The sequence below is a fragment of the Lagenorhynchus albirostris genome, unplaced genomic scaffold (genome assembly GCF_949774975.1).
Source record: "Lagenorhynchus albirostris unplaced genomic scaffold, mLagAlb1.1 scaffold_435, whole genome shotgun sequence".
Taxonomy (NCBI): Eukaryota; Metazoa; Chordata; class Mammalia; order Artiodactyla; family Delphinidae; genus Lagenorhynchus; species Lagenorhynchus albirostris.
The window spans coordinates 1-13,085 of record NW_026783345.1 but is presented as its reverse complement, the minus strand read 5'-3'; the positions used below and the strand labels follow the sequence as shown (position 1 = coordinate 13,085).

Genomic DNA, 13,085 nt, shown 5'->3' with positions numbered 1-13,085 from the left:
GAAGGAGCGGCTAGTGAAATAAGAAGAAAACTAAGAGAATGTGGAGACCTGGAAGCTGAGTGAAGAACATAAACTGTAGAGAAGGGAATGGTAATCAGTGGCAAATGCTGCTAACAGGTCAAGCAAGATGAGGGTTGAGACTTGATCATTGGATTCATTTATCTGAAGATAAGCAGAGTGGGTGATGTTAAGGCCTGATAGGAATGGGTTTAAGAGAAAACTGGGCAAAAAGGAAATTGAGAAGTCGATATTAGCTGGCAGGGAAATTGAGATTAAGAGGAGGTCTTTGTGCTTGCTTTTTAATTTGTTTTTAATACAGAAGAATTAACAGCACATTTATTTGTTGAAAGAAATGATCTGGTAAAGAACAACACAAAATGCAATTTTAAGAGAGAGGAAAGAATCGTAAAAGCAATATCCCTAAGTAGGTATACAGAAAAGAGTTAATATAACAGGCTTGAAACTGCTATCCTTAGAAAGGCCTGCCTGCAAGGTTGGTTCCGGTGTTTGGGAACTTGGTTTTTGTGAGGGTTCCCACCATTCCCAGAACTACTAAGAGTGGCTCACTTTACCTCAACTGTTTGTACAAACTATGTAGTTCATACTGAACACCTGCTCTCTTCCAGGACTATGGAATGTTGGTATGAGATAGGCAGAAGGTTACAAGGACCAGCCTCCAATAAAATCCTACAGCACTGAGTCTTTAATGAGCTTCCTTAGTAAACAGTACTTCCAATGTGATGTCATACATTGTTACTGGAGGAATTAACTGCATCCTGTGTGACTCCACTGGGAGAGAACTCTTATAAGCTTGCTCCTGGTTTTCTCTGGACTTTGCCCCATGCATCTTTTCCTTTTGCTGATTTTGCTTTTATTATTTCATTGCAATAAAACATAGCCACTGAGTATGGCTACATGCTGTGTCCTGTGAGTCCTTTTAGTGAGTCAGCAAACCTGGGGGTAGTTTTGTTGACTCCTAAACGGTAGGCAAGAAGAAAGGGATCCAGGACACAAGCAAATGTGTTGGCTTTAGATAGAAAGATAAATAGTACATCTATGGTAAAAGGAAGAAAGGTAGATTATACAGGTGGAAGAGGCTGGTAGATGGACAAATGTGGTAATGAAAATTAAGAATTTCTCTTCTACTTGCTTCAGTTTTCTCAGTGACTTAGAAAAGTGGTCAGCTAAGCTTGAAAATGGGGAGGATACACAGAAGGTGTGAGAGAGAAAAAGTTATAAAACAGTCACCCAGGAGAGTGGGAAACTGAATAAATTAAGGAAGTATGACTGCCAGATAGCATTAAGGACTGAGTTGAGGTCTATCGGCACAAATATGAGATAAAACCAGTAAGTGAATGGTATGTCTGTCTTTCTGCATGGTTCTAGCATTAGCAGGTGGAAAGTTGGGTTTAACTAAAATTGTTTTCCAAAGTTAAGTACAACTGAGAGATGGGCAAGGGATTTGATGGCACATGCAGTAGAGTATAATGTGATATGAGATTTAAACTGAATAAGCATAAAGAAGAGCATAAAGATAAGGAGCAGCAGTAAAAGGGAGTTAAGGTAATTGCATCTTATCTGGTCCTGGTGCAGCTGAAGAAAGAAGAGTATTGGTCAGACATATTCGAGGGATTGGTCAGACAGTTGGATACTTTAATTGAGATTATAAAGAGTTGTAGTTATTAGCAATGACAAGTTCTAGGGGAGTGAATGGCTGAGTTAGACTAAGATACTTGCAAAAGGGAGTTCAAGGAACAGAGAGGCTAGGACGCCAAAATAATCATCTAGATAACCATTGAGATAATCAATACTTAAAAAGGGAGTATTTGTGGAGAGAGTGATGGTGATCCAGGAGCTAAAATTGTTGAGAAATAGAACAGAAGGCCAGGGACAGATTAATGACAGCAACAATGCAGGGTAGCGATAACTCCGATGAGATTTAAAACTCAGGAGCTTCAAGGCTGAGCGAGGGAGGATAGACTGTTATCAACAATACGATAAAAGGAGAGCAGGCATTCATCCATTTCCAGAAAAAGCGTAAGGGAAAAACCACCACCGCTTGAGAGGACTGCTGTGGAAGGCACCAAACACACACGAGGAGCTAGGCTTGAAGGGGACATTCAGAGAAGAGCTGAATATGGTGATAGTGAATGAATTTTAGAGGCCTGGTGGAAGAGTTTCCAGGCAAAGGGTGGAAGAAATGGACAGAAATGGCTATGTACAGGGCCTTATGGGGATAATAGCTACAGTTTTTTACCTTATGTGACATTTATTTCCTATGTAAGTATGTTAGCAAATGTGTGTTTATATGCTTACCCATATGAATTAATATATTAATTCATTATTTCAAATATCTAATATTTATTAAGCATCCATTATGCTCTAACTGCTGTTCTAAGCATTTGAGTATATAGTAATGAACAAGACAAAGTCCTTGGTTTTGTGAACTTAATTTATGGTGTTAGAGACAGTAAACAAGTAAAAAAAATGAATAAATAATGTAAGTTCAGAAAGTGATAAGGTCAGAAAGAACATAATATCAAGGCTACTCAGATAAAATGGATTAATGAAAGTCAAAATGAAATTAAACACAAAAGATAAATATTATATTCATATATACACCTCAAATTCTGGAGGTCACATTTAATATCAAAGGTGAGCTATATAAAAAATATATCAGTCACTTGGGAGAAGAAAAAGAAGTCACTGTCCAAAATATCCAAAAAATAAAATTGACTTTACACATCCATTCTTAGGCTGCGTATTTTGTAGTCTTTTCACTCAGTTTCCAGTAACACTCTGGGGCTGCTAACTTTTACAACATAATTCAGAGGAAACATCCCTGTCAAAGTATAGAACGTGCTTCTTCTTATTATTCCCATCTCTCTTACATAAGTACTTACTGCCTTCAGTTCAGCTTCTTTCTTTATGTCATCAACATAGGAAAGCACAAAATCAATTTGCCTAATCCCATCTCTGAAGAAGATAGAATCTTTGCTTTGTTCATCTTTTTTAAACTGCAGGAGACATGAATGACACAACTTTAAATTATAGTTTTACTTTCACATGGCAAAAACATGAAAAGGATTAGCTAAAATTTGGTCAGCATATAATTTTTGTCAGTCCTGAAATGACAGATGAAGACAACCAGAGTTTTCATCAACAGAAGATCATGCTTATTTTAGAAAGTGAAATGCCATAAAGTTACATATTAAACAACAAAGACTCAAGATGAAGCTAAGCATATTTACTACATGCACACACAATAAAAATGCTACAATTATACCAAAACACAAAATGAATACATGTATACATTGATCCCAAAATGCATATTCAGAGAGACTTGTTATCTTCATTAAACAACGTACCAATTAGTCCAACAAATAATTCATGGTCACACACTACTTTGGGGGTATAATTAATTATAGACCAATTAATGAATCTCACTGCAAGAACATAAACTTATGATTAATGCTTATATGTGTGTTTTCATAAAGTTGCTACTTTCTAATTCAACTTTTGAAGGGCTAAAATGAAATCAACATGCAGTTAAAAATTAGAAAGCAAGTTAGCGTGCCAGCTGGCTTCACTACAAGTAAACTCTCATGCAAATCTCCTTTCAACATCAATTTCCTAAGTGAGCTAAATGCAATCCGCTGTTTAAATTTGTGTTATCAATTCTCTCAGTATAATCGTCAAACTTACAAATTCAGCTTTCACATGTGTAGTTCATTAATTCCTCCCCTTTCAAAACTGCAAAAACACTAGAGAGCTTCAGAAAGAAGAGATTTCATGCTTGACTGATTTGGTCTTCTTTATAGTTTATATATAATATGTAATAGTTAATATTTGGAATAGGCGACATATAATACCTAGAATGATGTAAATAGATGATGCAGTGCATGTCAGTGATCTCTCTAACCCTGTGATGCAAATTTATAACATAGGCAACTTTCCAACTGCTTTAGCTAACCTGTGATTGGGGAACTGGGTTTTTAATTTTCATAACTGGTATTTATATTAGTTTATGAGTTTCTTTTATGGTACTCTATGCTGTTTTTCATTCAAGTCAGGCCAGGCAGATCACCCATAAAAAGGACTGGTTGTAGATCAGTCAAGTAAGAATAAGACAAAAATCTCATGTTTGATCTGTGGTCTGTGAACAGAATAACTGTATTTTATCTATATGAATGCATAACTGATGTGTCTCAGAAAGAACTAGCTCCCAGTGCACAGGAGGAAATGAGTGGAAAAAAGAATGAAGAAACAAAAAATATTCAGGGAGTCTAGAGATTACATATCAAAATACAGTAATTCAAATGTTATGTCTGAGTTCTCTACCCCCCAGTCAAAGGATACATAATCATCTCTCTTTTCCTAAAAGAAAGTAAAACAAAAAGAAAACCCTGAAAATATTCAAACGGTTATCATGTTATATCATGATTATAAATCATTAAAAAAAGGTGAACAAAACAAAAAAATTATTTGAGCTCTTGTAAATCATCACAGTATTAGCATATCTTATGAAATTCACCAAAATTTGTGGAGCCAACTGGGGAAGGAAAAAAGATACTAATTAGATTAAATATAATCAAAGCAAAAAATTAGAGGGAAAAAACAATAATCTTTTTGCTCTAAATCTGGGACAGTCATATTCTGTATGATAGAGGTTTTTTTTTAAACACCATATATTTATAAGCGGTCATATTGTTTGAACAAGCTAAATTTAGGTCCACAGAGAGAAGTTCTGGTGATAGAAGATGTGCACATAGAAATCAACAAAAATCACACTCAAGAGTTCTTGTCTATTAGGGAATAAACAAAGTAACTAGAATAGTGAATCTAATTATTTCCTGAATGTTCAGTCAAAATGGGTGTATGTAATTCCCTTCTCCTGAAAGGTAGCCAAGGTAGCCTTTGGCTACGTAGAAAAACCCAAATATCTATTATTATGTCATATCCTAACTATAAACTGTAAAAAAATTTTTAAATACAGACATCACTGGTAGCCTTGTAAATCACCATGAGGTACATATCTTAGGACTGTTAACAAAAACTGGTTGAAGCCAACTGGGGCAGAAAAACCTGATAATTTTGTTACATATAATTGAACACTATTAAAACACATCACTTTTGTTTTGCTCAGGACATGACATTAAGATCATTTTTTGCAGTGTGTATGAGGTTTGTGTTTATATTTGTATTTGTGTTTGATTTGTTCTTGGAAATGCCTGTTTATAGTGAGGCAAATATCTGGGTGGCTATTGAATGAGGTCGTTTTTCTGAGGTTTATAAACTTGGATTCTTGCTGGGGATTCGTAAACTTCTGAAACTATGTAAACTGCATGTGTGTATATGTGTATGTGCGTGTGTGTGTATTTATGTGTGTATGTAATTACATTTTTTTAGGAAAAGTTTCCAAAGCTTGAATCAGACCCAAAAAAGATTAAGAATCACCATTCTAAAACCCCAGTTGCCTGGGGAATAGGAATCAGTGACAAAGTCCCCCAAATCAATAGAATTCATTGCAACAAAAATGGCTTAGGCTAGCACTGCAGCACTAGCAATGCATCCAAAGCATAAGCAGCATCATTCAGCACTGGTTACCATAAGACGCCGCCTCAGGAACAAATTGTATCGCTTTGCAGACTGTGAAGCAATCAACAGAGAGTTAGCAAATCCTGCCCAGGATTAAAGAAAAGATCCCCTGCAAAAACAGACACGCAAACAAACAAGACCCTCAGTATGATCACTCATGTGAATATGCATGTGTATGTGTAATAATTAAATTGGAGGGTGGGAGAAGACAGAAGAGAAGAACAAGAAAAAAAAAGGAAGAAAACAATAAAAAATAAATGAAAGAAAGAAAAAGGAGACTTCAAAGTAAATTTCCCTAAATCCCTTTACAATAACTTTAAATAATACACATTTGTGGACCTGGATTAAGAAGAAAACAAAAAAGAAAGAGAAAAACGAATAATGAAGGAAAACATGAGAATGGAGATGTAAAGTAAAATAGGTATAATAGGTATTCTGTTAAGTATGCCTATACACATCTGACAAAGAAAGCAAAATTACTACAGTTATTCTGGGACCATGTATGGTATGAAAAGTTTACCCAATAGTGTAAAATACTTCATTACTGAAAAAACACTGAAATTACCATTATCATGTACGTGTGTGTGTAATTACTCTTTTTTTTAGGAAGAGGTTCCAAAGCTTTAATCAGATCCAAAAAAGATTAAGAATCTTTCATTACCATTAAAATATTTCACTACCAAAATACTGAAGAAAAAAAGGAAAAGTCATTTGATTATTTAAATGCTGAGTTGTCTTCAGTCTTCAATTACCATGACCATTATTTTTAAAATACCAAAGCAATTAATTAAAAACATCTGGGATAATCAATATTTGAAAGAAAACCTATGGCACAAAAAAGGCAAGTATTGTATTTTATAGTATAATGAAATGATAAATTATCTAATAAAATTATCAATAAAGAGCTTCAGTTCTTGTCATGCAAAGTTTTGTTTAAACTGTTGTTTTCCTGGAATAGGCTAAAGAGACCTAAGCAACTGGTGACTAAGGCGGGAAACTCCCTGCTCTGTAAACTGATGAGCCTACTATGTATAGATGAGTTAATATTGCTGTTATTTAAAAACAACAGGGCTTTTCTGGTGGCGCAGCGGTTGAGAGTCCACCTGCCGATGCAGGGGATGCGGGTTCGTGCCCCGGTCTGGGAAGATCCCACGTGCCGCGGAGCGGCTGGGCCTGTGAGCCATGGCCACTGAGCCTGCGCGTCTGGAACCTGTGCTCCGCAACGGGAGAGGCCACAGCAGTGAGAGGCCCGCGTACCACAAAAAAAAAAAAAAGACATATGATGGGACAGAATAGAGAGTTTAGAAATAAACTCACACATACACAGTCAGTTTCCACAAAGGTTCTAAAGTAATTTATGAGGAAAAGACAGTCATTTCAATAGGTAGTGCTAAATATGCATATTTAAAAAGTAAATAAATTTAATTCTCACCATAAGTCATCTACAAAAGTTAACTCAAAATGAATCCTAGACCAAAAGTAAAAGTTAAAACTATAAAAGTGAAGAAAATCTGAGAAAATCTCCCCTACTTTGGTGCAGATAAATATTTCTTAGATAGAGCACAAGAAACATGGATCATAAAAGAAAAAGTATGAGAAATTGAACTTTGAAACTTTGTATTTTTAAAAACAGTGTTAAGTAAAAGAAAAGGAAAGTCACAGATTGGGAGAAAATGTTTGCAATAAATACAACTGACAAAGGTTTTGCATTCAGAATACATAAAAGCTTCTTACAAGTCAATAGAAAGATAATCCAATTTCTAAAAATACAGAAAAGATTAGAACATATAGTTAACAGAAGATGATGTATGAATGGCCAATAAGCCCATGAAAAGATGTGTAACATTATCATTCATCAGGAAAATGAGAACTGAAACCATGAGATAACCTCCATTCAATCACTAAAGTTAAAAAGTTGACAATATCAAGTGCTGGTGAGGATGTAGAGCAACTAGAATCCTCATGCATTACTGGTAGGAATAAAAAATATACAACCACGTTTTAAAATAGTTTAGCAGTTTCATATAAAGTTACACATACATTTTTCATATGATCCAGAAATTTTACACCTAGGAAATTAATGAAAAGAAATGAAAATATATGTCTATACGAACACTTCTTACACACGTTCCTAACAGCTTTATTTATAATGGTCCCCAAACTGAAAACAATTCAAATATCCATCAACAGGTGAATGGATAAACAAATTTTGGTATATCCATACAATGGAATACTACTTAGCAATAAAACAAAATAAAAGAAACCAAAAAACTACAGATATATTCAACAAGATTCAATTTATCAGTATCATTTGAAATTTTGGATGAGTCTCTGAACAAAAAAAGCCAGTAGCCAGACACAAAATAGTATATATTATTACATACATCATATAGTGTGATTCCATTAACATACTACTTTAGAAAAAAATTAAAAAAGCAAATCAGCGGTTGCCTAGGGCAGAGGTGAAACAGAAAAAGGAAGCTTTTTTGAGGTAATGGAAATCTATATCTTGATTGTTGTGGTTTGTTAAAATTTGTCAAACCGTACACTTAAAATGGGTACATTTCATTGTATGTAATGTATAAACAATAAAGATGATAATTTTTAACTTGAACAACTAGAAGAATAGATTGTATGTAGCTAAGATATGAAAGACTTCAAAAGAGCAGTTTTTTGTCTAGGAAAAAATTACATTTTAGACATGTAAATCTTGAGATGTCTTTAGATATTTAAATGCATATGATGGGGAAATGGCTTGGATATTTAAGTCTGAAGGTCTTAATATTTAAGTCTGATGTCTATACTAGAAACTTAAATTTAAGTGTTACAACATATCATTGGTATTTAATGCCATGAGACTGAATAAGGTCTCTAGGAGACAAATGTCTGAGTCCTAGAGCAATCATATCTAAATACATACGTAGATCAATTATAAATACTAATTTATATTCATACTTATTGCTTCTGGTTCATTTATACATTCTGGCTGGTTTGTGCCTATGTCAAGCATATCATTAAATATTTGGAATATCATCCCTGAGGTGAACAAGATCTACACCCCTTCAAAACCTGTTAACAGCATGTTGATTGTTACTAAGGCATGCCTCTAGTGTGCCTTTTTAATTCCCATTCCTCCTTCTTTAAACACTAAGTACTTTTCAAATTAATCCTCCCAACACAAATGGCACTCACTCTGAGACAGGTTCTTTTAGGTATAATTTTCTCCATTTTTCTGTGTTTCATTTAATGGTTTTAGCATCCTTCTAGCAATTTAGCTAGCCATTTAGGTACTCAATCAAATCCACTGTTGACTACTTTATTTAAAATAAAAGGTTAAATTATGTGAATTCCTCTGTATTTATAGAATCATTAGTAGTGAAGTTCTATCATAATAATGGTAGGATTAAATTTTTTCCAAAAGGAAAATATATCCAATGATATCCTGCTGGATATCTTTGGCTTGTCTCAGCAGAACCCTTCTCTATCCATCTCTACCCTGCTTTTTTTCTTGGGAGGGCGACTGGTTATACTGATAGATATCAAAGAGCTCCTTTGACTTCTGGCTTCCCACAAAAGATTGGAAGGAGGGAAAAGAGTGTAAATGTCTTCCTTTCTGAGGCTGGATTCAGGAAGGCTGTATCCTTCCACTGAAGGTCATTAAGCCTCTCAAGAATGTCTCAAGTACATGACTCTCTCCTGGGATCTAATAATTGTTCCCTCCCAATTCCCTTCAGTTCTATGGATGATAATAGAGTCACGGTTACTAAATCTATACACACTGGGCTTTTCTGGCACCCCATATTTGTAAAAGTTTTTTTTTTAAGTCCTCCTCAAATTATCCTATTTTGAGTATGCCTAATAGGACCCTGATTGATACAGATTTTTCTTTTGTGATATTTCTATAACATTAAAAGAAAATTTCCCTGGAAAAATGGTTGATTCTGGGACTGACACAGGAAAAGTACAAGGACGAGATGAGCTTAGAGCATCTTGTAATGCCAGAAAGTAAGAAAAGCTAAAAACAAAGCAAAATCAATAGGGTTATATCAAAGGGATACAGGGATCAATCAAAAAGCTCTTAGTAATCAAAGCAAGGCCAATTTGAGCAACAAAGTAAATGAAGTAGTACTGAGTCTATAATACAAAATATAAAATAAATATCTCTGAGCTCAAACTGATATAAATAAATAGACAATGTATAAATAAACTGATGAATAAATAAATGAGACCTATTTCTCATACAAAAGAATTCCAAATAATTCATTTACCCTTAAGGAAGTGGAGCATAATTCCCCAATTCTTGAGTGGGCTGCACACAGTGACTTTCTTCTACAGTATAAAAAGGGAGAATAGAAAGAAAAACTTCACAGCAGAGCAAGCTGACAAATGTGACTTCAAGCCAGGCAATCAAGGTTAACATCAAGAATGGTAAGTCACGTGGGTAGGCAATGTACCCTTCATATAATGTGATGAAAAAAGCATTTTACTCCTATTGTCTCCCTCCCCAAAATGCACTACCTCAGTCTAATTATGAGAAAAACATCAGGAAAGCCATAACTGAGGGACATTCTACAAAATACTTGATAAGTACGCCTCAAAACTGTGAAGGTCATTGAAAACGAGAGAAGTCTGAGACACTGTCACAGCCAAAAGGAGCCTGAAGAGACAGGACAACTAAATGCAATGTGGTGTCCTGGATGGGATCCTGGAACAGAAAAAGAACACCAGGGAAAAACTAAGGGAATGTGAACAAAGTATGGACTTTAGTTAATAATGATGTACCAATATTGGTTCATTATTTGCAACAAATATATCATATTAATGCAAGATGTAAATAGGGAAAAATGTACATGACGTATAAGGAACTTTATGTACTATGTTCATAATAAATCTGTAAATCTAAAACTATACTAAAATACAAAGTAGATTAAAAAAGGGAAACCTACTGTTTAATTTTAATAACTTACTGTTTGACCAAAGACAATGTCATCATAAAGAATGAAATACCGTAAACCACTTTAAAATCATTTGGAATTTAAAACTTCAATTGTTAGTATATGACTTAATTGGGGAAATTATTTGTAACATATCATGGGCAAGGGGATAATAATAAATATGTGACCAGCTCCAAAAATATCAAGAAAAAGAAAACCTAACAGCTTGACAGGAAAATAGACAAAGAAATATACACAGAATGATCCAGCAAAATAAATTAAAATGACCATCAATGTAGAAAAAGATAAAATGTCTCACTCATATTGAGAGAAATGAAAGTTTAAACTATCCTAGGATACAGAGCAAACTGAAAAAGCTCTCAACTGAAAAAGGTCCACTATCTATCTCTCTAACAGACAGGCAAACATCTAAACTTATTAATACACTGTTAATGAAGCTATGGAGAAACAGGACTCTCATATATTTCTTATAAATGCAAAACAGAAGGGAATTTGGCAATATATGGTAAAATTACATATGCCTTTATTTTTTGATACTTAAATCCTACTTAGAAAGATACATTTGGCCAAAATATTATAAAACTGATTCCCAAGGGTTAAAGACTAAAAAAAGAGAAAAGATTTCCAAGATTAAGAACAACCCAAACATCCATCAGTAAAGGGACTGTATGAATACACTATCCTAAACCCGCACAATAGAATACTATGCCACATACTAACAAATTAGTGTGAAATTGACACAGTATATAGAGTGAACTCCAGGATATGTTTTTAAGTGAAAACCAAAGAACAGTGCAGTATATACAGTATGCTGCCTTCAAAGAAGCAGGAAGAATATAAATATACATATGTATGTAGACACACACACACACACACACACAGAAAAGTAAAGGATACATTGGAAAGATAAACTAAATAAAAATGGTTACTACAGAAGGTTTAAGAGGAAAAACAAGGAAGAAATTTTCCTCTGAAATGCTTTGTTTCATAGTTTCAAACTGAGATAGATTTACCTTCAAGCTAATAAAGTCTAAGCGTCAGGGCCCCTTACTTGCACCAGTCCCTTCAAGGATTTAGGAAGGATTCTAGCAATGTGTTCTCACAGTCAAACATTTTTGTAAAAATTTTAAAGTAAATTATCGTCCCATTATTCTTCTTGAAAAGTGACACCAAGGGCTTCCCTGGTGGTGCAGTGGTTGAGAGTCTGCCTGCCGATGCGGGGGACACGGGTTCGTACCCTGGTCGGGGAAGATCCCACATGCCGCGGAGCAGCTGGGCCCGTGAGCCATGGCCGCTGGGCCTGCGCGTCCGGAGCCTGTGCTCCGCAACGGGAGAGACCGCAGCAGTGAGAGGCCAGCGTACAGCAAAAAAAAAAAAAAAAAGAAAAAAAGAAAAGTGACACCAAAATGGCATAAGCTTTAGGCTCCACTAAACTTTATTTAATTTACAGTTTTCAACTTTGGAATCGTGAATGTTTTACATGGTCAAAAAATAAACATAAATTAAAAAGAAAAATAAAAACAATAAAATTTCAAGTATTATAATCTGATCAATCCTACAACCTTCATTCTGGAACATAAAGATCAGTACTCTAGTGAAAAGGGAAACATCTGTACCAAAACTGTCAGTATAAGAGTATAACTCTATTTCCCCATCTTCCCAAACAGCATCTTTTATTTACTACGCAACTAACAAAAAATTTTGAATCCCTTTATTAACCTCTTAATTGATATTCAAATTTGATTTTTAAACAAACTGTACTTCTTCATGATTATTCTTAGGCATGTACTTACAGGTAAGAAGAAAAATGTATGGAGAGAGAATACTAAATTAGGCCTCAGAAACCTGAGTTCTAGTCTAGTCCAGGATCTGCCCCCCTAAACAAATGGATAATTTTTGTCAAGTCATTAAACTTCTCAGATCCTTCATTTTCTCATCTGTAAAACTGAGAAAGTAAAATGCTAGCAAAGTGCTGTGCTTTATGTGTCATTCTCATTAATGTGTCTGACAACATTTTTTTCCCATAAGAAACTGATTTTTTTCCGAAGTAATAAATTCTCTAATATCATGTATAAGAACCTGAAAAACAACTGTGAACTGAGAAATAGTCATGATGGCTGACTACAAAAAAAACACCCCGTCATGTCCATGCAAGAAAGTACAGTACAGATGGCTGCTTACCCTTGGTTCTTCACTGATGAGAAAACTGGACTCTCTGCTGTTCAGGTCCTGCTAATAGCGTCATGGAGAAGATAGAATGCTGTTAATAATAATAATGCAAGTGGGGAGTATATAACTTTTAACAATAAAAACTCTAGGTTCTCTGTGCAGAAGTACTAAACCTACAACTCAGGGGAGCTATGAAGCACCTGAAATTGGATGCAAAACTGCGTGTATATATGTGTATACATGTGCATGTGTGGGTGTATAATGTGTGTGTATGTTTATGCGGGGAGAGAGAGAGAGAGAGAGGGAGCTTGAGAAAGAATGAGAAATTTGTAGGTAGCTTTAACAAATCATAAAAAAAATTCT

The 13,085-nt window shown here is 34.8% G+C and overlaps 1 protein-coding gene across 1 annotated transcript in view; it reads right to left on the bottom strand.

Moving 5' to 3' along the window:
• The window catches only part of LOC132514284 (anoctamin-5-like), a gene marked incomplete at its 3' end in the record, with an annotated part of 28,199 nt that extends 15,418 nt beyond the window's left edge, over positions 1 to 12,781 (bottom strand). Inside the window, exons 1-3 of the mRNA XM_060138909.1 lie at positions 12,735 to 12,781; positions 5,608 to 5,649; positions 2,904 to 3,017 (exon numbers count right to left, since the gene is read on the bottom strand). Coding sequence (XP_059994892.1) covers positions 2,904 to 3,017; positions 5,608 to 5,610 — 117 coding nt within the window. The remainder of the gene's footprint in view (positions 1 to 2,903; positions 3,018 to 5,607; positions 5,650 to 12,734) is intronic.
• Between the last annotated feature and the right edge of the window lie 304 nt (positions 12,782 to 13,085).